Source organism: Dasypus novemcinctus, chromosome 16, assembly GCF_030445035.2.
Source record: "Dasypus novemcinctus isolate mDasNov1 chromosome 16, mDasNov1.1.hap2, whole genome shotgun sequence".
NCBI lineage: Eukaryota > Metazoa > Chordata > Mammalia > Cingulata > Dasypodidae > Dasypus > Dasypus novemcinctus.
The window spans coordinates 53158477-53184121 of record NC_080688.1 but is presented as its reverse complement, the minus strand read 5'-3'; the positions used below and the strand labels follow the sequence as shown (position 1 = coordinate 53184121).

The window sequence follows — 25645 nt, the reverse complement described above, 5'->3', positions numbered from 1 at the left end:
CAAGAGGGAGAGAAGGGCGCCTGTGTGATTAGTGCCCCTCTGGCGGCCTCTTGCCCCACCCCCCCCCCGGCCACATGGCCTCTGAGTCCCCCTCCTCGTCTCATCTCCCCCAGCTATTGATGGCTCCTGCTGGTCAGAACCACTTGCAAAGGCTGGTTGCAGTCTGGTGTTTCCTCAGTTGCCCAGTTGAGGCCAGGGCCTGTGGGTGGAGGCAGGGGTGGGGGGCTCAGCTACCCACCCTCAGGGTGGGCTGTGGCCCCTGAGTGGCTCCCACTCACCTGTTGATGTCCCAGCCCCAGGCCCCCCACGGGCCCATCTGAAAGGGGAAAGAACCAGCAGCCAAGGCAGGATCAGGCAGGGCGGAGGGTGGGGCGGGGCCCGACCTAGGTGTGGGCTGGAGAATCAGAGAGGGCTTCCAGGCAGGGGTGGTACACAGGCCTTCCAGCGGGCGAGGAACGAGGTCAGCAGCGGGAGGGGCGCTGTGAGAGACCAGGGCGACAGACGATTCCGTGCGCCCACACACATCTGGCGTTGCTGTGCTCTGGGATGACTTATTAATAGCGTTCCCCCTCAATCTAACAAGGCCCCAGTTTGGGCAATAAATTATGTGGCCACTCAACACATTAAAAAAAAAAAAAAAAACAAGACCATTGGATGGCAAGGCCAAGAGGCAGGTATGGGTGTGCCAGGGCAGTGACGGGTGCCAAGGAGCTGCAAAGAAGGGTTTTGTTGGGACAATGGCGAGAAAGGAAGGAGGCAGCAGGAAGAAAGGAGACAGGGCCTGGGGCTGCTCCTGGACAGCTACAGCCCTCAGGTCTCCTCGCAGGCAATGTGGGTGCAGCCATCTCACACTCCAGCAGGTGCAGAAAGGCAAAAGCCCAGAGAAGTGACAGCATTTGGTCACAGTCGTCATAGCTTGTTGGTGACAAACCAGGACAGACCCAGAGCCCTGACCCCCTGGCTTCCTCATCTGTAAAATCAGAACATTAATCACACCATTTCTGATGCCTGGTGCATGCTCTGTGCCCTCTCTGTGTAGGGTGGTCTCTGACCCAGTATGTTTTGCTTCTTCAAAACCCTCTGTGTGGGAAGTGAATATGGCTCAAGCAATTGAGCTCCTACCTACCACATGGGAGGTCTCCGGTTCGGTTCCCAGTGCCTCCTAAAGAGAAGATGAGCAGACACAGAGAGCATACAGTGAATGGACATAGAGAGCAGACAGTGAGTGCAAACAACGGGGTGGTGGTAGGGGTGGAGCGGGAATAAATAAATAAATCTTAATAAAGAACTCTCTGTGGATCTACTGGCATTGAATTCGGGGAGTAATTGATCTCTTGCTTCAAAAGGAAACCACTTTACCTTCAAAATACAGTCCCTTCAGCTTATTAGCTACTCAAGTTCCTTCGAGAGAATTGCAAGTTTGGGCTTCTCAGGCACTGGGCAGCTTGAGGCACCACTGACCACTGGACTGCCCCATTGAGGAATACGCCGGGCAGAATCAAGGCCTTTGCAAACGTTCTTATTCCCTTCCTCTGGGGCAGTGACATGGGGTGGGCAGAGCCATCGGCCAGGGAGACGCAGGGGTGGGTGCCATCATGTACCCACTCCTGGAGGAAGGTGGGATACAAAACAGGGAAAGGCTTCCTCCCTGTTTCCAAATCTGAGCTCTGAGAGACAGAAAGAGGATGGCTGTTGATCCACCTGGTTCTGGAAGATGGCACCCACAGGGCAGGGTGGTGACCATCAGAGCCTGGATTGAACCTCTTCCTGCCTGGAACTCACCACCTACATCTGCTCAGAAGGTCAGCCATGAACTGAAGCCTATGAAAAAACACAGAAGTTTAACTTCTACATTTCTTCTATCTTCTCCAACAAAGAGACTGCTTCAGGATGGAAAATGTAGATAGACATTGTAAAAAGTGAATTAACATCCAAACAAAGCAAGGAGACTGAAGCTATCTCCCCAAATTAGTTTGCAACTCCATACCCAGAGCAAATTGTGAGCCACGGCTCTAGGAGAAAACATGCAACAGGAGGGTGGGCTCATGGAGCTGCTGGCAGTTGTCTTTGACGCACCATGGAGCCTACAAACGGACAAAGTGTGTACCAAATTTTTATATCGTAAAGATGCTGGAGTCCAAATATTGGCGGTCAAGTAATCTGGAAGATGATCTTCGGCAAAGTTCTAGAATAAATTTGTCCAGTTGGTGGTTTGAGGATACTTGGTGACTTAGGAACCAATATGGGTTCACCCAGAGAGAGCTACACCCTGGGAGCTGATGGCCTGTGGTGATGAGTGGGTACCCTATGCCAGCCTTGTAGGCAAGGCCTGCCCAGCATCATGTCACCTAATGGGGCAGATGGAGAAGTTACCTAGGGTGACTCAGAGCTTGGAGAAAGGTCCCTGGTGACACCCACGACCTTTGTCTTTGGTACCCTCCTGCTGAACATTGTTATCAAGGACTTGGGGGTGGGGGGGAGTCATAGAAGCAGATTTTCAAATTTGCTAATGACCCACAGCTGGTCTCAAGGATATGTTCAGAATCTAGAGACTTCTCAGTGAAGTTTTCATTCTATATACTGAACCATGAGAGCCCCTGGGCCTTATCCCCCTACCCTACCCCCTCCATAGTAGTGCAGAGATTCCAACAGCTTTCCTCTAAACCCCAGAGACTGCACTCCTGTTCATGTGGAGAGTACTGGAAAATTTCTGGAAACGTGTTGAAATTGTGTATCTGGGAGTTCTTTGTCAACTGCTTTGTTTTGTTAATTTGTTGGTTGGTTGTTTATTTGGTTGTTTGGATGGTTGTTTGGTTAGTTGGTTATTGTTTGGTTAGTTTCTATGAGCCGTCCTTCCTTGCCCAAATCCCACCTCTTTTACAAGGTAATGAGACAAGTATTCTTTGGGATTTCCAGCCCCTATGAGAATCTGATGGAAGCCATGAGCTCTTTGTCCAGGAGAAATATCCACAGATATGTGATGGTGCTGACCATTTCAGGGGGTCCACTGTCCCCTCTAGCTCATCAGAGGACCTTCTACAATCCAGCAGCCCATCTGGGTCTGCAGAGCAAAAGGGAAACCCCTGGCAGCCAACGGCATCTCAAAGAGACTCAGTCCCTTCCCTCCCTCCTGGGGGAGCAGGAGCAGTGAGCACCCTTGGTCCCTGAAGGAGCTGTGCGAGTGAAGGGTGCTGAGTCCCGAGGCTTCAGAGTGCTCCCATGACCCAGGTGGATTGGTGCCTGGTCCACTCCTTCCTTCACCCCAGCCACACTCCGTGGGGCCTGCTGTCCAATGTGCCCCCAGCCACTGTCTCCAGGCTGCCCCGAGTTTTGCCAGTGCGAGGGTTACAGGCTACTTGAAGAGAAGTTAGAAATCCCAGCACATCCATCTTAATAAGTTTTATTACAGCCTGCCAATTTAGACAAATGACTAATTTATTGTGTAAAATACCAGCAGTATATTTTTTATTTTGTTAATTAATTATCTCAAACAAAGGTGAAATTTATAAAACTGTCCAGAAATGGTGTGCATTGTAAAATTGCCTTGCAGCAGGAGATGAAATTATTACTAATATGGGATCAAATTATTACTGTATTGACTTAGTTACTTTATGACTTTGTAATGGATTTCTTCATTATTTTCTGGGGATTGTGGCCTTCATGATTGCATTAAAGTCTGTTAATCTATGCAAATATCATTAGGCACCACTAATAACCACGGCAACTTTCCTCCACCTCAGGAAATGTGCTAAGTGCTTGCAGCCTTGGCTGGTGCCTGGTCACTTCCGGGCAGCAGGGAGGAAAGCAGGGCAGCAGGAAGTTTCCCCTGAAGCCCTCTCCAGCAAAGCCCTGCCCTAGGCAGAATGGGTGGACGCTTATGTGGTGGTCTGCGTGCCTCAGGACCCAAGACCTCTCCACCTCACTTCCTCCCTGACTGTCAGAGTGCCTGTAGTGTCACCGCAAATCTTTCCTTCGAATGAAGGCTTTGGAGGCCTTGCTAAAATGCACCTGTCCCACAAGGAAAATCTCCTGGACACGTTATCCACCACCAGGGCTCTAGAACCGAGAAGGTGTTGATGGAGCCAACCACCTGGCTGTGTTAGGACAAGAGACTGGGCAATTTTTATGAGGGTTAGAAAGAGGGCTAGAGCTAATCACTAGGGGCTGAGTAGGGTTGACCAAACTGGAAGTGCCAGGGGACCCCTGTCGGCCCTGGAGACCTGGGAGGGTGTCCTCCATGTGGTGGGAGGGTGGCAGGTTGATGAGTAGGGTGAGCCCCTCATGGGCAGCATGTACTTCAAAGGGATCCTAAATGTCCCGGCCTCACCCCCCAGGTCCTTAGGACAGCCCACTGCTGCAGGCCTCACTCTCCCACTGACCAGCCGTGCTGAGCTGAGGGGAACCCAGATCCAACCCCCACGGGCCATCCACGGTGGTTTCCCATTTGATCGTTACTGAAGGTAGATCGTGGACATACCAGGGGTGGGGCAGAAAGAGACGTGCCTGTGGGTCCAGGCAACCTGCCCCATCTCAAGCTTTCTAGGACTGAACCTCCTCTTTAAAGCACAGGTCGCTGGGCTCTCCTGGGCACTCCCAAGAGCGAAAAGACAGAAAGTGCCAGTGCAGCATCAAGGGACATGTTCACTCTCAGAGATTAACTCATCACTGCTGTGGGACTCTGTCATTCTGTCTCCTGATTATTATTATATTGACCTCATCAAGGATGCACTTGAGCATCAGTCTCCAAGAAGGGCAGGTCCCATGTCCAGGGCACACTTTGGGGAGGCGCAGGGCTACGGGTGAGTTTCCTAACTGCAGGCCGGCGTACTCCCCATGGCCCCACCTTGGCCCACAACCACCCCCTACCACCGGAAGGGCACAGGACCACTGTCTAGTGGGTGAGGTGGGACTGTGCCTGGGATTTGGATGCAGCCAGTTTCTCCTCCCCAAGATCGCACTGCCCTCCTTGGATCAGCATCTCCAGGCTTTTCAAGGTTAAGGAGCCCTTTTGAACATCAAAAATTCATCAGCACCCCCCTTGACAGATGTTTTACTTTGAGTCTCCACTGTTTGAGAGAGCTCAAAATGGCAAAAAGCTACCTGGAATTCAGCAGTGCTTCGTAATGAACTTGTATTTCTTTTTCAAATTACAACAGCATTTATGAACATTTGAAAAATTGTCACATATACTTACGAGTGAAGTATTCGGATGCAGTCAGCAGACAGGGCACGCGGTGCCAGGCGCCACCGTCCTGGGCCATCAGCTGCTGGGAGCTGGGAGGCGGAGTAGGGAGCACCCAGATGTCAGGGAGCACGGGAGAAGGGAGGGTTGGGGCTGAGCACTGTTCATCCGCTCTTCCTCCTCCCATTCCTCTTTCTCCATCAGCCTCTTTGCCTCCTCGTCTTTACTCTGCACAGCTCGCTGAGGCTGCCCAGTCGCACCTGGCCCCCTCGGGGCCCTGTGATGACTGCGCCCCTCCCCCACAGTCCAGCCCACCTTGTCGGTCCTCCCCAGGTAAGCACCACCTCAGCGCTTCGCCCTGTCACCAGGTCGGCCCTCCCTGCCCCCTGCACTCCCCCCACCCCCATCTCTTCCCAGCCCCACCCCAGAAGGGGATTATCAGTTCCTTTGATCATAAAGGACATTTTCTGGCAAAACCAGGCCTCTTGAAGGCCTTCCTGAAGAGGGCAACCTAAAACATGGAATTCCAGGCCCAAGGGCAGGCACCTATGAGTGATATTCTATTTTGCCAACCAAGATAAGGCACATGGCAGTCGTCAGAGATATGTGGTTCCGCTCCCGCCTCTCCCACTTACTGCCTGTGTGAGCTCGGGCCGGTTTCCTAGCCTCTCTGAGCCTCCATGAACTGATCTGTAAAATGGGCTGTAACGTGTTGCATTGGAGCATGGTAGTGGGAAGTGAACAGAACGTGTGGAAACGGCCAGCTGGCCCAGGCTGATCATCAGGACGTTCGAGGGGGCAACTAGCACATCCCTGGAGAGGAGCCCGCTGTGGCCCACTGAGGAGGACTGTTGGGGGCTGCTGGGCTGTGCCGGCCCCACTCCTGGCAGAGCGGCCCCACCGAGCTTATCACAGCCAGCCTTGCTGTGGGAGGGCGGGTGCTGCTTTTCTCAGAGCCCAGTTCTTCAGCCCCCAGCAAGAGCCCCTGAGCTGAGCAGAGCCCTGAGCAGTCCCTCCTCTGCACTCTCGGCTCTGCTCCCTGCCCAGCTCCCCCGTTTCCCCAGTCAGCCTGGCTGACGCTCCACCACAGCACCTTTTCATGCCTCGCAGCACTGCCCCTCTGATGGCCAGGCTCCTGCACACACTCATGCACCTCATCCTGCTCTCCCCTTCTACAGTTGGGACATCTAGGCCCGGCCTGGTGCCAAGGCCTAATTTAGAAGCACTTTTCTCCAAGGATCCAGTCTGTATCTCGGACCTCCCAACACAGCACCTTGCACAAAGGTTGTTGACTGACTGTCTGAGTGGGTGGGTTTCTGGCATGCAGGTTTCTGAGACATGGCAGTTTCCCTTGCTGTAAACTGAACTCTGTGGAAATCCAATATCACCTGTCTGCAGGCCTGGGGGCAGGAGGTAGGGGCGCTTGAATGACAAGAGCAGGCCACCTGTTGTTAGCAATGCCAGCCACACACCAACAGTTAATATGCTGCCACCCTTCAAGACAGTTTGTTCCCTTAGGGAAGCTGACACGCCCCTCCCAATCTCAGTAGTCATTAGAAATAAGGTCTTGCAAACTGTGCAGCCTACTTCCATCCCAGAACCATGTGCTCCGCTGTGCTCATGTCCGTGGGTCTATCAGCAGGGCAGGGGCTTGTCTCCCGTGGTGGAGAGAGCTCGGGAAGAGGACACCCAGTGCTCAAAGCCTGGCTCTACTGTCCACTCCCTCAGTGACAGCCAGCAAGCTGCCAAACTTCTCTGTGCCTGTTTCCTTGTCTGTAAAGTGGGATGACTATGGGGTCCACCACATAAAACTAGAGCACATCAAGACAAGCTTGGGAGGCAGGGAGTTCTCAGGACAAGCCAGCTATGACGTCCTCTCAGAAGGCATGGTCCCTGCCCTGGAGAGTGATGGATGAACCTCTGTCTGCACCATCTGGGTGCACACCTGCCACCTCCCTGCAGAGGTCAAGCTCCAGGAACTGTGTCTGCAGCCTGCAGCCTTGCTCTGGGGTGGGCGGCTGTGGCCATGGCCTTGGCCGTGGCCTTGGAGGAGCCTGCACTCTGGGAAGGAGGTGCTTATTAGATCCAGTGGGGCTCAGGGAAGCATCTGAGAGAAGCTTCCGGTGTCTGCAGAAAACCAGCCCAACTGCAACTACATTAACCACAAACCATCAGAAAATGTGGAGGTTCAGGGAGTAAAAAGAGAAGTTGGTTTGAGATTGGTCTTGAGCCAGGTTTCTTATTTTTCTTTTTTTCTTTTTTTTTTTGGATGGAAAAATACACTATTTTTAAGTGGTCATTTTAAAATGGTAAGATACCAATATTTTCATATCTGTAGTTATATATTTTTCCTTATTTTTTTTAAGTGTTATATTAAAAAATATGAAGTCCCACCCCCTTTACCCCACTCCTCCCACACCAACAACCTCTTTCATCATTGTGGCACATTCACTGCATTTGGTGAACATATTTTGGAGCACTGCTGCACCACATGGATAGTGGTTTACATTGTAGTTTACACTCTCCCCCAGTCCACCCAGTGGGCCATGGCAGGACATACAATGTCCAACATCTGTCCCTGCAGCACAACCTAGGACAGCTCCAAGTCCTGAAAATGCCCCCACATCATATCTCTTCTTCCCTCTCCCTACCCTCAGCAGCTACCATGGCCACTTTCTCCACATCAATGTTACAATTTCTTCCATTACTAATCACAATAGTCCCATAGTAGAATATCAGTAAGTCCACTCTAATCCATACTCTATTTCTCCAGCCTGTGAACCCTGGGATGGTTATGTCCACTCCCCCTCTATATCAAAAGGGGGCTTACATTCCACATGGATAATGGATGCAATTCTCCTGCTTGCAGTTGTAGGCACTCTTCATTCCCTGGTGTGGTGGTTGACCTTCTTCACCTCCCTGTTAACTGGCCAGGGTAAGTCCAATAAACCAGAGGGTAGGAGTTGCAAGTCTGCTGAGGCTCAGGGCCTGGCTGTCACATGGACAGTCCAGAGATTCAGGTCTCCTGAGTATACACCAACTCCAGCACCAACCACAGTTCTGGTAAAAGTAACAGAAGAGGCATGTGTAGGAAGGTCATATTTGAGTCCAACTCCATCACACTCAGGAACACAAACTCCAAAGGAGGGCCAACTGACATGGTACTGAACTCCAGAGCCATCTGCCATGACCGTAGAACCTGTGGGTCTCTGTGGCACTCAGGAGAACCAGTATCTGGGCTTCTATCTACTTTGACTGTATCTGGGACCCTGCTGAGGCATGTGTAAGCATTACCCCTCTGATGACCTCCTGACTCTTTTTTGGAGACTCATAGCCATGTAAACTCATTTGTCCTTTCCATTTCCCCTTTTATCCAAAATCATAAAGCAGTTTTTAACTCCTGATATTACATGAAGGCTGAGATATTGTGCTGGTCTGAGTTGACCCTTTTATTCAAGGTCTTTTTCTAGTTACATCATCAGCAGGTGCTTGGTAGTAATCCCTCAGTGCCAGGGAGGCTCATCCCTGGGAGTCATGTCCCATGCTGGGCGGCAGGTAATGCATTTACATGCTGAGTTTAGCTTAGAGAGTGGCCACATTTGAGCAACATGGAGGTTCTCAGGAGGTAACTCTTAGGCACCCTGCAGCTCTAGGCCTAGTTCATATTTCAGGCACACAGGCTCATAATCGTAGCCATCAGTATCAAGGGCTCATTGTTGGACCATCCATCTTTATTGGTTTTTGCCATTGCACTTGGGGGATTGTTGCTGTTCCATTTGGGAATGAGATAGAGCTCCCTTGGCTAGGAATTCAGCACTCCCTCCATTGTCGTTTTTAACTGAAACCACTATGAAAATATCCAAACATTTTTATGTACCCTGTATACATGCCCTGGAGAACTCCCTTCCAACTATGTGTCCCCTATCAATAACACCCCACACCCGTGTTCCTCCCCTACCATATTTGAACCTCTCTGTAGTCCAAAACTTCTTCAAAAAGGAAGCCCAATATATTGCCAGGTTCCCTTAATAGAAAAATGGAATATAGTGATGGGTTTAAAGGTTAGATATAGAATACAAAGAAACTTAGAAAAATTAAATATAGGAAAAATAAATTGGGGTATCATAAAATGAAAAAAATGAAAAAGCTTTGTTTTTGATGTTTTGCCTTTCATCACTGCTACAGGTATTGCCCTGTATGTAAAGTGAAAAGGCAATTTCTTCCATTTATTCCTCAGTGTTTATAACCTTTTTTTTTCTTCTACTTATTAAGTTTGTCTTCACAAAGGTTTTAGATCACAGTAATTCACATATATAATATACAGTACTCCCACATATCCAACATCAAACCCATTGTCCCTTCCCCAGCAACAATCTTGTTACATGTTCATATTATATTTGCTGTAGCTGATGTACACATAGTGAAACAATAGCTTTCAAATATGGTTCCATTTGGGTTTACATTATGGTTTATATTTTAGACTATACAATTTTCTAAATTTTTAGTATCTTATGTTTTACATTATGGTTTACATTTTAGCCTAAAGACTTCTATACATTTTTGGTGTAATTTAACATGTCCTATATCCATCATTGCATGATCTCGAGGAACACTTCCATTCTTGTTTTTCTGAGAGCTCGTACCCCAACCTTGGTGGATGGCTGTGTCATTTTCTGACCTTGTGCCTTTAGACCCCGCTATCTGAAATCCTCAGAACTGCCTTGGCCAATTGTCTCTCCACTTTCACCTATCACTATTTATGTACCGCTGATCATAAATCTAACTTCTTGCAGCAATCATTTTTCCCTCATCTGTATATCTATCTATCATCTAACATTTAATCTGGGTATCTAGCATCTATTAATCATGTCTACCATCCATCCTTCTCTGTGTCTATCTGTAGTCCACTATCAGTCATAAGGTAATATAGTGTGTACTTAAGGGTGGGGGGGCAGCACCAACTCCAGGCAGGGAGGGTGACTGGAGCTAGGGAACAGGAAAGAAACTGGACGACTGATGAAAGAGGCACAGGGAAACCCTCCCCCGGAGGGGGTGGACCTGCTGGTCGGGGTTGGGGAGGGGCATAGGGAGAAGAGAACGGGAGGAGGAGGGGCTTGCAAAGTCACGAGGGGCTAAACCTGTGCTGACCTGCTCCTTCTTTGCCACCGCCTTACTCCACCACCCACATTCAGAACAAAGGTCATTTCAGGTTGACTGGTGGGGGATGGGAGAGGATGCCCAGGCTGGGTGCTGCCCAGGACAGCACTGGATGACCTTCAGTGGGGCTCTAGGTCCCTCCCAGCCTCTGGCCATCTGAGGGACTGAACTCCTGTGGGCTGGCGGAGGCCAGAGACGTGGCCCAAGGAGAGATGGCCGGGAGCAGCCTGGCTGCAGGTGTATACCTGGGCAGCTTCCAAAAAACAAAACACTGATGCTGGGCTCCAGACCAGTCACTCCAATCTGTATCTCAGAAAGCCCCTGGGGGATTTTCCTACACAGCTGGTAGTGAGATCCACCAAACGCTCTGCTGTTCCTCTCCTGAGGAAGTGGGGTGCTCTCGGGGCACCACCTGGGCTCTGCACAGATTCAGGGAGACATACGAGCCAGAACTTGCTCCCATGGCTGCAGGCCTTGGCAGCCTCAGGGGTCTTGTGCGGCATTCTGCCAGGTGCTTGGGAAGCATCACACACATCCCCGCCCCCATTGGCTCATATTGGAGGAGGCTGGACCAGGGACACCCTAAAGACCCCACTCCCATGCATGGTCTACAGAGGTGCTCAACACAGTGCCCAGGAGGTGGGGATGGGCTGGGTAGCTGCAGCCTTCAGGCCAGTCATGCTGGGTTGAAGTGTGATTCTTCCTGTATTACGTAAGAAATGTGGACATTGAGACCTTACAGGCCCCAAGGAAGACAGGCAGTGGGCTGTTGACAGCGCAGGTGCCATCTCTCCAGCACCACCCCGCAGGAAGCCAAGCTCCACCCTCAATAAAAAGATGGGCCTTGGGGCAAAGGGGCAGGAGGTCTTCTCGAGTTCCCTGGTATTGCATTCTGCCTTGTGTCTCTGGTGACAGCACGGGGCCAGGGAGACCCATGGCCACCCTCACTCTCTTGGTAGTGGTGGGATGTTGAGCCACAGCTAGGAGACTCACCCGTGGCAGGTGTTAGAGGACATGGTCATCTGCAGGCAGGGTTCCCCTTGCACAGCTGACTATCCTGCAGCCTCATCACTGTGGCTGCTCACCTGACCAGCCCCTGCTCCCGTAATTGTCACAAATGGCTGGAAGTGGCCTCCTCGAGTAGTGCCCTGTCAGTGAAATGCCTTTAATGGCCTTCTTTGGTCCCTCCTCCCCACACCCCCTCCTCATCTGCGGACCACACTGCCCCAACCTATCTCCTGCAGAAACCGCCTCCCCTTGCTGGAATAAATCCCTGCTTTGTCTGTCTCCTTGAGAGCTGAGGACAAACTGGCCATAATTTATGCTCCCACATGATGTAAAGGAAAAAAGGCCTCATTTGCTATAAATTATCCTGTGATGGGTTAGATGCTGGAGTGTGTGCCAGATGCCAGGGGAAACCCCATTAGACAACAGGGTTCGGCGGCCGAGAAGTCCCTGCAGAACTCCAGGGCGGTCTGCCTTGTGCTGCATGCCTGGTGAGGATAACGGAGCAGATCAAATGTAAAAGCAGTTCCTGGAGAGATGGCCATGCGCTGCTGCCTGCAAAAGGTGACTTCCACCTAGGGCCATGAAACAGTCCAGCCTCCCAGGAGCGAGGGAGTGGGAGGGCCGGAAGAGGGGGCAGCCAAGGGGGCAGCCAGTGTGGCCCCCAGACCTCTCCCCCAGAATCGAGTCCCCAGCGCTCAGGGCCAGCCTCTGCCCAACTCAGGGTCCCCAAGCCTGTCCATCACCTTTCAGGGCGGAGGAGCTGTCCATGGGCCTCGAAGGTGCGTCTGTGTCCCCAATCATGCAGTGAGTGTGTCGTTCCCCCCACCCGAGGCCATGGAGGACCCCCATCTCAGGAACCACAGCTTTGCCCTGACCAGGGACCAGGGGGCAGGGAAAGGCTTTTGGGGTTGGGGGAAGGGATTGCAGTTGAAGGTGATCGCGCTGGCAGGTCAGAGAGCCCTGGTGGGGAGGGGAGAAGATGCCTTCACCCTAGATCCCAGGGCAGGGAGGACCTGAGGACTTACCAGGGAAGAACATCACCTCCTTGGGCCCACAGGACAGTTTGGAACAGCCGGAGCTTTGGGAAGAAGCTCTGGGGAGGGGCTGAGGCAGAGCTGGGGGCACCCAGGTTGGCAGGAATCGATGGGAGCTACGCTCTTGGAGCTGACCCCATCCATTCACCCTTCTGGGCCCTGAGCCAGGACCCTGGCGCTTGCACAGCAATGCGGCTTATGGGCAATTGGCCAGTTGTCCGTGCAGGTGCAGTGAGGCAGGCGGAGAAGAGGGTGAACAAGAACCCAGAGCACTGTGTCCCACTGGGAAGGAAGAGCGACCTGAGAGCACAGCTAGGTTCACACCACCTGGGTGTGAGCCCCGCTTCGCCGGTACCTGGGTATGTGAGCTCAGGGAAGCTGCTTAGCCGCTCTGCGCCTCAGACTCTTTATCTGCACGGCGGGAACAGTGAGAACCCACCACGCCTGCCGAGCACTTTTCTCCTAGTAGCCTGGATCATAGGCACTGCTCCCTAGATGAGAGCCACATTGATTCTGATCTCGCCATTATTCTCACCACCTTCTGGGCGTGATTCTGAGCCGTGGCCTTGGGCGGGGGTACCAGGGATCCCTGGGCAGGGGCAGGTGCTGAGTGGCCCACGCAGTGCCGGCTCAGAGACCCTGAGAAGAACCCACCGGTGCTGTGGAGCAGGGAGCTAAGCTGGTCAAGGACGGCCATGGCAGGGGTGAGGGTGGGCCCGGGCAAGGAGACGGGCCCAGGGTCTGAGTCAGAGGCGAGGCTGCAGTCTTTGGGCCTTGAGCTCTCTCAAGTGGCTGGAGGACTGGAAGAAGGGGTGTGCGTGTGTGTGCGTGTGTGCAAGTGTGCGTGTGTGCAGGAGTACGTGTGTGTGGGGGTGGGTGTGCAGGTGTGCGTGTGTGCAGGTGTGTGGGGGAGTATGCGTGTGTGGGTATGTGGGTGTGCAGGTGTGTGTGTGCAGTTGTGTGTGTGGGTGTGTGTGGGTGTGTGTAGGTGTGGGTGTGGGTGTGCGTGTGTGGGTGTGTGCAGGTGTGGTGTCTGTGCTTACATGTGCATGGGGATCCACCACTGCCCCCCCTCCCACATGCCCACTCCACCTCCCCCGGTCTGCCATGCCTGCCCTTTGCCTTGTCCACTTGGCAAGCCCTGTCCTTGCAGCCTATAGGCCCAGCTCTTCAAGCCTTTTAGGGCCCTCCCCCTCCCCCCACTGCACTGAGGCTGTTGTCCACTCATCTTTGGGGACATTTTTTTCTTTCCAAGGATTTCCAGGGGTAGATTGGTGTCTTGTCCTCACAACCACCTCTGTGCCACGCCTATAGTGACTCCACCCTCAATACTCATAGAGCAAATACATTCATTTATTGATGTCAACAAATGTTCACCGAACATCTACTACCCGTCTGGCACTTTTAGGCACTGGGCATTTAGCACTAAATGAAGTAGACACACAACCCTGCCTCTATGGGAGAGAGGCAAAGAATGAAGACATAATTGTGTCCCGTAAGTGGCAGGTGTTATGGGGAACCTTTTAGGAAGGGGGCAGGGAGTGCAAAGGTTGCAGTTCTAATTAGTGTGCTCAGGAAGCCGCACTCAGAGGGTGACATTTGGTGCAAGGCTCTTAGGAGGTGAGGACGTGGGCCCTGCAGACAGCAGTGGCCCCGGGGAGGACCCACAAGTGCCAGTGTCCTGGGGCAGGACCTGCCTGGAGGCCTCGCCCTGGAGCAGAGAGATGAAGGGCCCAAAGAGGGCAGGGGAGCTGGGGTCAGAAGGGCCATGCGGTGTGGGGAGATGGGGGAGCCCCTTACAGGTCCCTGGAAGACTTAGGCTAACTCTAGGAACAGGGGAGAGTCAGGAGCAGGTGTGGATTTTAACTGAGCCCTCGGGCTGCTGTGCGGAGAGCAGCGCACAGAGGGGCAGGGTGGAAGCTGGGAGACAGTGGGGGAAAGGAGGAGCACTGTCCGACGGTGAGAATTTGTTTGGAAGGTAGCGCCAGCGGCGGAATATGCCAGAGAGGGCCCTGGACGCGGGCACCCTGCCTCCTTCCGCCCCCAGCATTGAGGCAGATCAAGGCTGGCGCAGCGCTGCCTCCCCAGGGCCAGAGCCAGGGACGTCCTCACTTGCATCCACAGGAGAGCAGGGTCCCCGGGAGCCCCGTCCACACCACCCAGCCCCAGCAGCCTTTGATCGGGTTTGATGTCTCCTTTAGCTTCTTCCCAGGCAGGAAAGCTTTCATCCTCAGGAAGACAGCTCTGGCCCAGCTCTCTTCCCAGTTCTGACACAGCGGGGGGTGAGGGACGGTCGCGCCTCTGCTGCGCAGCTCCGGAGCTGACAGCCCTCCTGGGGCCTGGCCCAGGACTCCACGTCCCAGGAGAAGGGACCAGCTCTCAGGACGGTGACCAGGCCAGGTGGCTGCAGAGGGATCCAAACCCAGTCCCTGGATGTGCCTGGTGTGGACAGTGATACTGGGAGTCGGTCCTCACTCACCCCAGACAATGGTGGGTTCTCAGGCACCAAAAGAAGTGGGGTGCAGGCTCCCAGCCCTGCCCTGCACCCCCTACTTGGAAAGCAGGCCTGAGACTATGTGTTACCCCTTGGGGGAGTGAGGGGACTCTAGCAGGGTGGACAGAGAAGTCAGAGGAGGCTGGATTTGGGAGGTGGTCAGACAACCTCGAAAACTGCATGACTTTAGATTCAGACCATTCTGCTTGATCCTTGCCTGTCCCTTTGGATGAGGACTGGTGCTTGACCAGGCTGGACCAGGAGAATTCACCGAATAGCACACAGGGGTGCTCAGTATAGCTTGGGGGAAGTGGGGGAAAGGATCCTGTTTTGGCTCAATCCAGGAAGGCCTCATGGAGGAGGCGGGGACCCCTGGAACTTTAGTCTGGGAGATGTGAAAGGAGACCAGGTTTCTCAGGCTGGCTCAGCTGGCATGACTTTGTTTAGTTCAACCTTCCCCGGGGGTCTTTTCCACATCCCTGGGGGGTGGGAGCATCCCCACACCACCAGCTCGTGTCCATCCACTTCCTTTGGACTGCCCCTGCGGTGAGCCGTGGAAATGGTTCAACACTCGTAAGAACTAGCAGTTAGTCGGCCTTTACTCTGAGCCAGGCCCTGTGCGAAAAACTGCACAAACCTTAACTCCTTTAATCTTCCCCGTGGTCCTAAGAGGTGTGTGCTATTATTGTCCCCCTTTTGTGGAGGAGGAAACTGAGGTCCCGAGAAGGTATGTGAGGAGCCCAAGGTCACACAGGCAGTGAGTGGCAGACGGAAGATTTGACCAACAGCATCAGCTGCCATCTGGAGGAGGCCCCTCCCCTCTACAGGTGCCCCCTTCTACTCACGTGAAGTTAGGGAGAAGGGACAGCACCTCTGCCCTCAGACTCACTGCCTGTGGGCTCTTGACCAGGGAGGGCAGATGGCCCTGAGATCCAGGAGGTGCCCCGGGGAGTCCCCTGGCCGCAGAGTGAACCAACAGCCCGAGAGCACCCAGGGCCCCTGGCTCTGCCTGGCTGGCCCCTCTCCAGAGTGGGCAGATAAGGGGGAGCATGTGGGGCTCTGGGGCTCTGGACTCTTGCCCTATCCTGCCCACCCACAGGGCCAAAGTTCCTGGAGCAAAAGAGAAACCCTCAACCTGTCATTGTGAAGGTCTGGCATTCTCTCCCCACTCCCCAAAACTGCCCTTGAGCCTCCAGGCTCCCCAGTGTCCCCTGCTGGTCTGGCCCTGCACCCCCCATCTAGCCCTGCCCCATGCCTCCCAGCAGCCCCTCTACACACCCACCAGCCAAAGGCCTCAGAGCCATTTACTCTCCACCTCAGGCTGTGGTCCCAGGGTTCTGCCCAGCTCCCGCCTCCCAAGCCTTCCCTTAGTAGCTGGAGGGAAGAGAATAGGAAAAATCTATTGTTCCATTAAAAGGCATTAGCCATCTGAACATCATTCACAGTGCCCCAGCAGCAGTCTATCCTTAAGCAGGAAATATTGTCTAATGCCAATGGGAATGAACGAATCAGATTTTGAAAATTAAACCAGAATTTGAGCTTTAGAGCCGGGGTGCTAGCATTTGGCAAAACAACTCAGGAGCCCACGCACCCTGCAGGATTAGAGGGGGTCCCTGGGGCACATCCCTGAAAGGTCCCTCTTCCCGGCCTGTCCTATAGCGGAGGCCTCACCACATGCATTGCTTCACTGCTGTCTGGGCTCCCCCTTCTGCCCGGCCACCCTGAGCACCTGTGGGTTCCTGGCAGGGCCGCACGATGCTTTCTGTAGGTTGGCAAAGCAAAGCTCAGAGTTAGATTGGGATTAGGGGAAAATAAAACAGAGTCCCAATGCCAGAGGAATGAGAGGCGAGTGCCAGGGGCCTGGGGAGCAGGCAGGGGCAGCAGGAAAAGCAAAATCAACTTTGCCAGTTCTCCCTCCTGCAAGCACAGTGCTGGCCGGGGACGGCTTGGGGGCCAGTGGAAAAGGCAGCCAAAGGGTCCTTTCCTCCTCTCAGCCTTTGCTCAAATTCCATTGTGGGCCTGGAGCCCTCTGCATCTGTCTCCTGGACACCACACCTCCAACCCACCTCCCCCTGGAAGCCCTCAGGGTGTGGCCTCTTCCCACTCCCCACAGTGATCCCTTCAGCCTACAAGCCTGGGTGTGGAGCTATGGGTGCTATGGGTGTGGAGACCAGGCTCATTTGTCCCCTCTAACCAGGGGCATCAGGCACAGGCTCTGCAGCCCAAGGACCAAAGGACTTTGGATTCTCCAGGGAGAATCTCAGACCCTGAGTTCAGCCAAGTCCCAAGCACACAGTAAGTGCTCAATAAACACTGAAGGAGTCATCAGAAATTTGACCCAGGAAGGATGCCAGGTGCTCTGACACAGCCTTTCCAGCAGTGGCAATAAACACTGTCACCAGGCAGAACGTTGTGCTCTCCCCATCCACTCTCTTATGGGCTTTCCCCACCCCTGGATCCTGGGAGGAGAGGTATAGACCATGCCCACTCCCCAGTGGTGGTGGGACATTTGGACACAGAAAGTAGAGCTGCCCCTTCTGGGTCTGGCAGTGCTGGCACTAGAACCTGCCTCTGCCATCCAGCCCTGCTGGGGAGTCACACTCCTGCTACCCAGACCCCCACGTTTTCCCACAGACACTGGCCCACACTTTTTTTTTTTTTAATTAAGCCCGGAGCCTAGTATGTGGGAAGCCAGCCCTCCACCACCGAGCCATATCGGCTTCCCTGAGTTGGTTTTCTCATTTTGCTTTTCTTGTTGTTCGTTTTCATTTTTGTTTTTTTTTCAGGAGACACTGGGAACTGAAACTGGGACCTCCCATGTGGGAGGTGGGAGCTCAACCGCTTGAGCCACATCCGCTACCTCCTAACATTTTAAAAGAGGCAGCAGGAAGGGGTTGAGGGATTGAGAACTCAAAAGGCCCAAAGAGACTGGGTTTAGTCCAGGCCCCAGCTGTGAGTCCTGGAGCCTCCTGGGTCTCCTCACCTGAAAAGCAGGGAGAGCCTTGGTGCTCTCCAGGGTACTGCCAGCTCTGCCACTCTGTGGCCTTGTTCACCTGGTGGAGGCACACCAGTTCTGGGGCCACCAGGTGGCAGCCTTGTCGGCCCTTGTCTAGTTTGGGGAATTGTATTTTGTGGATGGCAGCCGCAGGGAGCAGATTCACCTCTCTTGTTCACTGCTGTCAAAGCAGTGCTGGAACAGTGTCTGGCACAGAGCAGGTGCTCAGAGCAGCTGACTGACTGCACCAGCTCCCTCTTCTTGCTCCCCTTGCCCCACCCCTTGATCGGAGGACCCTGGTGAAGACCTGAGAGCCGGGGCACTTCCAGATACTTGTGCATGCGACCCAGCAGGACTCCGGCAGAGCCTGTGCTGCCTGACAGCCAAATGCTTTCCTGGGCCGGGCACTGGGTTTGGCCCCGGGAGCTGAGCAGGACTCTGCTGAGGGGAGTAGACTGGGCGACAGTCCTGCCAGTCTCCAGATGCTCACCATACCTCGGGGGGCTCCACGGGGTCTCAGGGACCTTCCCTGGAGCTCCAGCAGCACCTGCCTGAACATCTCTTTTGGGAAGCAGTGACACCCTCCTCTGGGTATAGAAGGTAATGGGCATGGAGCTGAGGTCTCCCGGGGATTCTGGACTCAGGCAGATGGGCTGTGGTCAAGGGTGACTGGAGTTAGGAAGACTAGCGAGGGAAACTGAGTCATTCTCTGAGACTCTGGCTAGGTTGACATCAGATGCCAGAAACCAACCAAGTGATCCCGTTGGTCATCTGACATAGCTTGGGGTCAGTGCCTCAGGGAAGCAGCCAGAGGGAGGAGGGTAAGGGTGGTAGGGACAGGGTGAGGGTGTCCCTCTCAGCTTGTCAGCCACAGCCTCAGAGTCCAGGAAACCTGTTACTTCAAGTGCTCCTCCACCAAGTTGTATGTCCTCTGGCCTTTCCCCCCGTGACCACTACCTCTTCACTCTAGGGGACTGGCACCCCATCTCCTCTTCCTCCCGTGTGGCCCAACATCTTCTGAGGAATGGTGATAATCACCGTTACTACTGCTTGCCAGGCACTGTCCCTGTAGCCTCTCTTGGAATCCTGGCAACTGCCACCTGAGGAAGGCTCATTTGATAGGCCTAGAAACTGAGATATGGGAGGCAGGGGAGCTGGGGAGTGAGTTCGGGGGCCTGGCAAGAGGCCCATTCTCCCAGGCCAGGGTCTGCAAGAATCACTCCACAGTAAAAACCCAACTGGAAGTGAAGAATGCAAACTGAACACATTTGAGGATCCTGGGGGAAATTTTGTTTTTGAGTTAGTGGGGTCAATATGAGGATACCTCCTGGAGGAAGTAAGTCCAGAGCCAGATTTCTTGGGTTTGTTACAGTCTTCCTAGTTGTAAGTCTCTGGGTAAGTCAGGATGGGCAGGAAGAGATGGAGCCTACATGCTTAGAAAGGCCCCACGTACAAGGGGTTCAGGCCTAGACTGAGAACTGCGCAGTAAAGGAAGATTTCAGGGGAGGGGGAGAAGGCATGAGGAGGGGAAATCTGGCAATAGGGAAGTGGCTGGATAGAAAGGCACATGTGGGTGAATTTTAATGCAATCAGGAAGCTGTCATAATGATAATACAGGAATATATTCAGACGTCAGGAGAGGAGAAGGCGCAAAGCTGTGGCCCAGCATTTAATCAGGCACGAGCAGAGGAGGGTGCCTTCTCTTTCCTGCCTCCTTCTTTCCAACAGAGGAAATGGGGTTTTAAAGCAGGAGCACCCAGGAGAAAGAGGTGGCAGACTTTCCGGAAATCCCATTCATTCGGAACCTTGACTCCAAGGGCTGCTTTCAACTGGCAGACTCTGGGAGCTGAGCTGTGGGGGAGAGACACAGAGCGCTGGGCCTGGAGCAGAGTTCCAAGCACTCCACCCAAGGCTTTCAAAGCCCCCTTGCACTTCATGTAAAATGCTGCTGTTGCTTCCAGGAGTCAAGCACAAGGGCTTCTTCCTCTCTCTCTCTGCTATCTGTGTCCTGCCTTTCTGCCCATCTCCTTTTTCTCTGCTCTTTGTCTCTCTGTTTCCAATGCCTTTTCCTCTGCCTCCTCTCCCCTTTTCCCTTCCCCTGTCTGCGCCAACGCCATCTATCTCCTCTGGTGCCTCCTCAGCTTCACCCATATGTCTCTGTGTCTTCCTCTGGTTTCCCAGTCCCTGCTGCCCTACCCCAGAGCTTGGAGATGTTGGGCTACATGGGCCACTTCTGAGGCCCTGGAGATGGATGTGTCCAGAAGCTGGGCAGAGCAGCCCAGGGCGGGGCTCATGGTGGGGCCTCCAGGCCCAGCTGGGCAGCCCAGAGCTTTGGCTGAAGCCCACCAAGGGCACAGGGCCAGGCTGGCGTCCTGACCCAGAGCTGGTGACAGGAATTGGCAAGGATATCCTGCAGGGCAGGGAAGGAAGCAGACCAAGGACCGCTGCATCACTGTGCACACGCTCAGTGCTGGGGGTATCTAGGCTGAGGGGTGCAGACAGGTCCAGAGCTTTCTGAAGGGAAGGACACCAGGTTGGTGTGTGAGAGAGTGCAGGCCTGGAGTCCTCCACCTTGCTCCAGTACCCACACTGCCCCTCAGCTCTAGGCCAGCTCTCCTGCCAGTGTCGGTATGGGCAACGCTCCAGAGGGGCAAGACGTGCCACCACCCTGAACACAGAGGGACCTGGGGCCTGGTGTGTCCTTGTGCGCAGAGGAAACCATGAGCACATGGCCATAAGCAGTCTTTGGGGTCTGCATTTCCACAGCTGTGGCTTTGTGTGCATTCAGGAGTTAAACAACTAGGGAGCGCCCAAGTGCTGCCACCACCGAGACCGTTTCCATTACCCCGACTGCCTAAGTTCACCCGAAAACTCAGTGGCGTGAAACAGCCATCCACTATGCTCCTGATTCTGTGGGGCAGGAATTCAGACAGGCCCTCCCTGCAAGGCTAGCCTCCTCCAGGATGTCTGGGCCTCGGCGGGCAGACTCAGCGGCTGGGAGCTGGGGTCACCCAAGGACTCCTTCCCACACATCTGGTTGGCTGTCAGCTGGGGTCCCTTCCAGTCAGGCTTTTTGCTTCCCCACAGCATGGTGGCTGGCATTTCCAAAGCAAGCATCCCAGAAGCAAGAGGTGGAAGCCGTATCCCTTTAATGACCTAGCTGACCTAGCCTCTGAAGCCGCCTGGCCTCACTTTGTTTTGGTTAGAGCCACAGGCCCCACCCAGCCTCAAGGAGAGGGAAGAGAAGAGAGACCTGTCTCCCAGGGGGAGAGGCTGGAAGAAGTCACACTGCAGTTAAGAGCATGTGGGACGGGAGCTCATTTTGTAGTCATTTAGTAAATTACAAGCTGACACGAGGCACAACATGCCCCCGTCACCCCTGAGCGTTCGGTTGAGTGGGTTCAACCGGCCACTTGGCTCTCAGCATACAGTGTGGCCCCAGGGCTCTGGGGACTGCTGAGGGAGCCCAGCCTTCAGGAACAGGCTCCCCCAAAGGGCCCGGCACTGAACGGGGGAGGGGGGAGGGCGCAGGTGAAGGAGGGGGCACCCAATTGAGGGAAACACAGGCGAGGCAGAAAGGAGGTAGGCCCTGGGCACGACCTTCATTCGTCCTTCATTCATTCCACGCCTCTGTACTCGCTCGCCCATGTGCCAAGCCCTGCTTTTCCAGCAGACAGGCCTGGTCCCTTCCCCTACGGAGCAGACAAGCAGGGTGGGGGCTAGACAGAGAGTACTACGCAGGCAGAGCAGTAAATAATTGTCCTTTGAAATGTGCGCAGTGGACGAGGGCCTCGCTGAGGAGGCAGATTTAAGCTGGGACCTAGAGAAAGAGGAGTCGGCCTTGTGAATTGGGGGGGGCGAGGGCGCTCCAGCAGAGGGTACAGCATCTGCAAAGGCCCTGCGGAGGAGACTAGCAGGTCATGGCTGAAAGTGGCAGGTGGCTGGCGATGCTGGTGTGTTTAAGAAGAGCGAAGAAAGGAACGCGGGGCTGCCCGGGCGAGTGTGCGTGCGTGGACTGGAGTACACCAGGCTGGGGGCCGGAGGAGGCCGCGGGTCCTCGCCAGCTCCCACTGCACCCCGTCCTTCCTCCTGCACCTCCAGCTCCTCCCTTTCTCTGTTGCTCCTCCTCCTCCGGCTTAGACAGCCCCCTCTCCTCATCGCCCCTACCTTTCGGCTCTGCGCCCCTCCCGCCGCCTCCCGCCCCCTCCCGCCCCCTCCCTCTCCCGGCGCCCCGCCCCCGCGCCGCCTGTCCCCCGGCCTGGGTAAGCATCTCCTAATTTTGTTCCAGAAGATAGAAAACTCTTCGTGGGCATGCTCAATAAGCAACAGTCCGAGGACGACGTGCGCCGCCTCTTCGAAGCCTTCGGCAACATCGAGGAGTGCACCATCCTGCGCGGGCCCGACGGCAACAGCAAGGGTGCGCGGGGGCGTGGCAGGGCGGAACGGGGGGCGTGGCGTGGCGTAGCGGGGCGGGGCGTGGGGAAGTCTCCTGCCCTCCCCCCTCCGCTGCCCGCCCAGGCCTCGGCTGCCGGGTGCCCTCCCAGACGGGTGAGCCTGGAAAGGCTGCCTGGAAGAGGCGAGGCAGCCTGGGCTGGGAGAAGGGACGGCGGCGCTTCGCCCTGGGCGGAGATGGGGTCCCTCCAGGCCCGGCAGGGACGGGGAGAGTTAAGGGCGCTTTAAGTCCCCGGGCCGGCCCGGCTCTGTCTCTGCGTGCCCTCTTCTGTCTCTCGATCTCGGACTCTCTGTGTCTCTGCCTCTGTGGCTCTCGCATTCTGCTTTCATCTGGACGCTCCCTTGCCCCTCAGCCCCTCGTGCGCCCCGCCTCTCGGTCGGGCCCCCTCTCCTGGCCTTGCTCCGGGCCCTCGGGCCGTGGCTCAGCCTCTCCCATCCCCGCAGGGTGCGCCTTTGTGAAGTACTCCTCCCACGCCGAGGCGCAGGCCGCCATCAACGCCCTGCACGGCAGCCAGACCATGCCGGTGAGTGCGGCGGACCCTGGGCCCGGACCGGCGGCGCACCCAGACCCCCAGCACCCGCAGGGTCCCTCGCGCACGGTCAGACCCGTTACCCCCATCTCTCAGGCCAGAACACTGAGGCCCAGAGAGTTTAAGGAACTGGCGCCAGGGCACCCGGAGAGAAAACGTCCGCGGTGGGGTGAAGACCCCAGATCTCTGGGCGAGCGCCCATGCTTGTCGCCCCTGTAGCGCCCCGCGGAGAGGAGGGTGGGCCCGGGGCAGAGGCACGGGACAGCTCGAGGAGGAGGAGGAGCTGGGGTTGCGAGGTCTCACGCGCCGTCCCTGTCGCAGGGAGCCTCGTCCAGTCTGGTGGTCAAGTTCGCCGACACCGACAAGGAGCGCACGATGCGGCGAATGCAGCAGATGGCTGGCCAGATGGGCATGTTCAACCCCATGGCCATCCCCTTCGGGGCCTACGGCGCCTACGCGCAGGCAGTAAGTGGGGGCACAGCAGGGCGGCCGGGCGGGCGGGCGGGGGCAGCAATCCTCCAGCCTACACCCCGCGGAGTCCCTGAGAGCAGGGAGACGTGGCTGTGTGAGTGGCGCAAAAAAAGTGCTGCTTCTGCCCAGGGAGTGAGGAGGAACTGTGAATGAGCCCAGGGAATGGAGGACAGGGGGGCTTAAGGAAGGCTCATCCAGTCGGGGGTGGGCAAATGTCCTGGTCCTTAAGAAGGGGAGAAGCCAGAGAGAAGACCTCTGGCCCGAGCAGCAGGCAGAGGTGGGATACTGCCCCATGCCAAATCAAAGCCAAAGGCAAATCAAAGCCGAACTCAGGAAGGGCTGGTTGGGGCGGGGCTCCCTGTGTCAGGTTGCCACCATTTCTCCCTCCCCCACCTGCTCCCTGGAAAGGGGTCCCCAGGCCTTCTGGTCACTCCTGGCTGTGGCCCAGTGAGGCTTATCACACCCACACTGCCAGGCACTCGCCCCAGCCCCGCCTCAGGCTCCTGGCTCTCCACCTTCCTCTCCAAAGGGCTGCTCTGCCAGCGGCTCCCCTGGCTGCTTCCCATCTTGGAACCATAGCCCCCACACGGGTGGCACTGAGGTTCTGGGTCTGAACATATGAGCTCGCCTCCTTCTGCAGCAGTGTCTGGTCCTGACCAGTTTAACAGTTTCCTCAGTCCCACTCACCTTAGTGAGAACACTGGTGTTGCCTGGAGTTCTAGTCTCTGATTCTCCTGTCACTTCCATCCATCAGAACAAGTCAGAACCGTTTTGGACAGAAACCCAGGCTAAGTTAATCACTTAGAGGTGCATCCACCATGTCCCTTGTGCTTTGGGCATCACGTCCCCACAAATGGCAGACCTTACACATCCAGTCTGACCAGCACACATGGAGGGAGCAGCCCCCCTGCCTGCCTTCTGTAGTAGAGCCCCAAAGACCTCGCCATTACTGCTGAATGCGGTCATCTCACAGGGAGGGGCTCTCTAGAAGCCATTGAGGACTAAGGGCCAGGAATCGGGGAGGCATCTCCTCTGGCTCTCTGGGGGGGTAGTGGGGCGGGGAGCCACACGGGCTCCCTGGCCTCCAGGACCTGGGAGGCTGCTCTCTGGACCCAGCCCCTGGTGGGGAGGGTGACCCCCCTGGAAGCACGTGATATTTTTTGCACTCCCTCTGCCCCAGCTGATGCAGCAGCAAGCAGCCCTCATGGCCTCCGTCGCCCAGGGCGGCTACCTGAACCCCATGGCTGCCTTCGCCGCCGCCCAGATGCAGCAGATGGCAGCCCTCAACATGAATGGCCTCGCGGCCGCACCCATGACCCCAACCTCAGGTGAGTCGGCAGGTAGCAGCACGGGGCCTGGCGGGAGAGCAGCTAGGCCCAGCTAGACCTTCTGTTGGGCCCGTTCTGACTGCCACTGGGACCACACTGTGGCAACAGCACATGGTGTCCAGGCCTAAGTAGGCCCCATCCTCTAGCAGTTTATCTCAAAAATGGGCACCAGAGAAGAGATGGGCTGTGGGCCTCATGCAGTCCATGATATGATTTCAGGGTAGTAAGAATTTAGCTCCAGTTGTTTAGCCATGCCAGGGATGAAATCATCTCTATCTCGACTAACAATAGATCTCCAGAAAGAAACTGAAAGAACAACATCAGCCTTTGAAGTGTGAGGGGAGAAGAGCCCTGCCCGTTCTGTGGCCTTGTTCAGTCTCTTGCTCCAAGCACATAAGGAGCCCTTTCTTTTCATTTCCCTTTAGCCCATCCTGGATCCACTGGCTTCTTCTAAGACAACTATAGAAAAAGCTAGAGAGAAGAACCACAAGAGCTATGAAAGGACAAGGGGTCACAAAATATGTTTCTGATTAAGTCTTTGCTGTTGTCCAGTCTAGTGATTCTCAACTAGAGGCAAATTTTGTGCCCTCCCCCCCCCCCCCCCAAGAGGTATATGACAATGTCCAGAGACATTTTTGGCAGTCACAACTGGGGGAGTGTTGCTACTGTAATCTAGTGGGTAGAGGCCAGGGATGCTGCTAAACATCCTACAATGCCCAGGTCAGCCCCCTACAACCAAGAATTATCCGATCCCAAATGTCAATGGTTTCAAAGTAGAGGAACCCTTGTCTAATCTCAAGGGCTGGCCCAGTACCCAAGACCCTCATTCACCAACCTCCTTGGTTCTCTGTGCCCAGGCCACAGCTGCAGCCTTTCTGATACCCAGGAGCTGGCCATTGGGTCCTTGTTTCCACCCCAGCTAAAAGCCACAAGAGACTGTCATATCTGGGCCCAACTTGGGCAATCCTCATACCTCTGATTTCCAACCTCAAGG

General features: G+C 55.1%; 1 protein-coding gene across 50 annotated transcripts in view; it reads left to right on the top strand.

Annotated features, from left to right (window-relative positions):
- Positions 1–25645, top strand: part of CELF4 (CUGBP Elav-like family member 4) — a 293897-nt gene that overhangs the window by 245713 nt on the left and 22539 nt on the right. For 28 of the 50 annotated variants that reach the window (XR_011646035.1, XR_011646037.1, XR_011646034.1 and 25 more), the window contains exons 4-7: positions 22159–22287; positions 22767–22846; positions 23174–23317; positions 24504–24651. Coding sequence is in view for 45 of the 50 variants with exons in the window: in XM_058277209.2 (XP_058133192.1) it covers positions 22159–22287; positions 22767–22846; positions 23174–23317; positions 24504–24651 (501 nt within the window). In the remaining 5 variants the exon portion in view is untranslated. The remainder of the gene's footprint in view (positions 1–22158; positions 22288–22766; positions 22847–23173; positions 23318–24503; positions 24652–25645) is intronic. The other 22 variants (XR_011646036.1, XR_011646038.1, XM_058277205.2 and 19 more) reach the window with 1 other exon arrangement.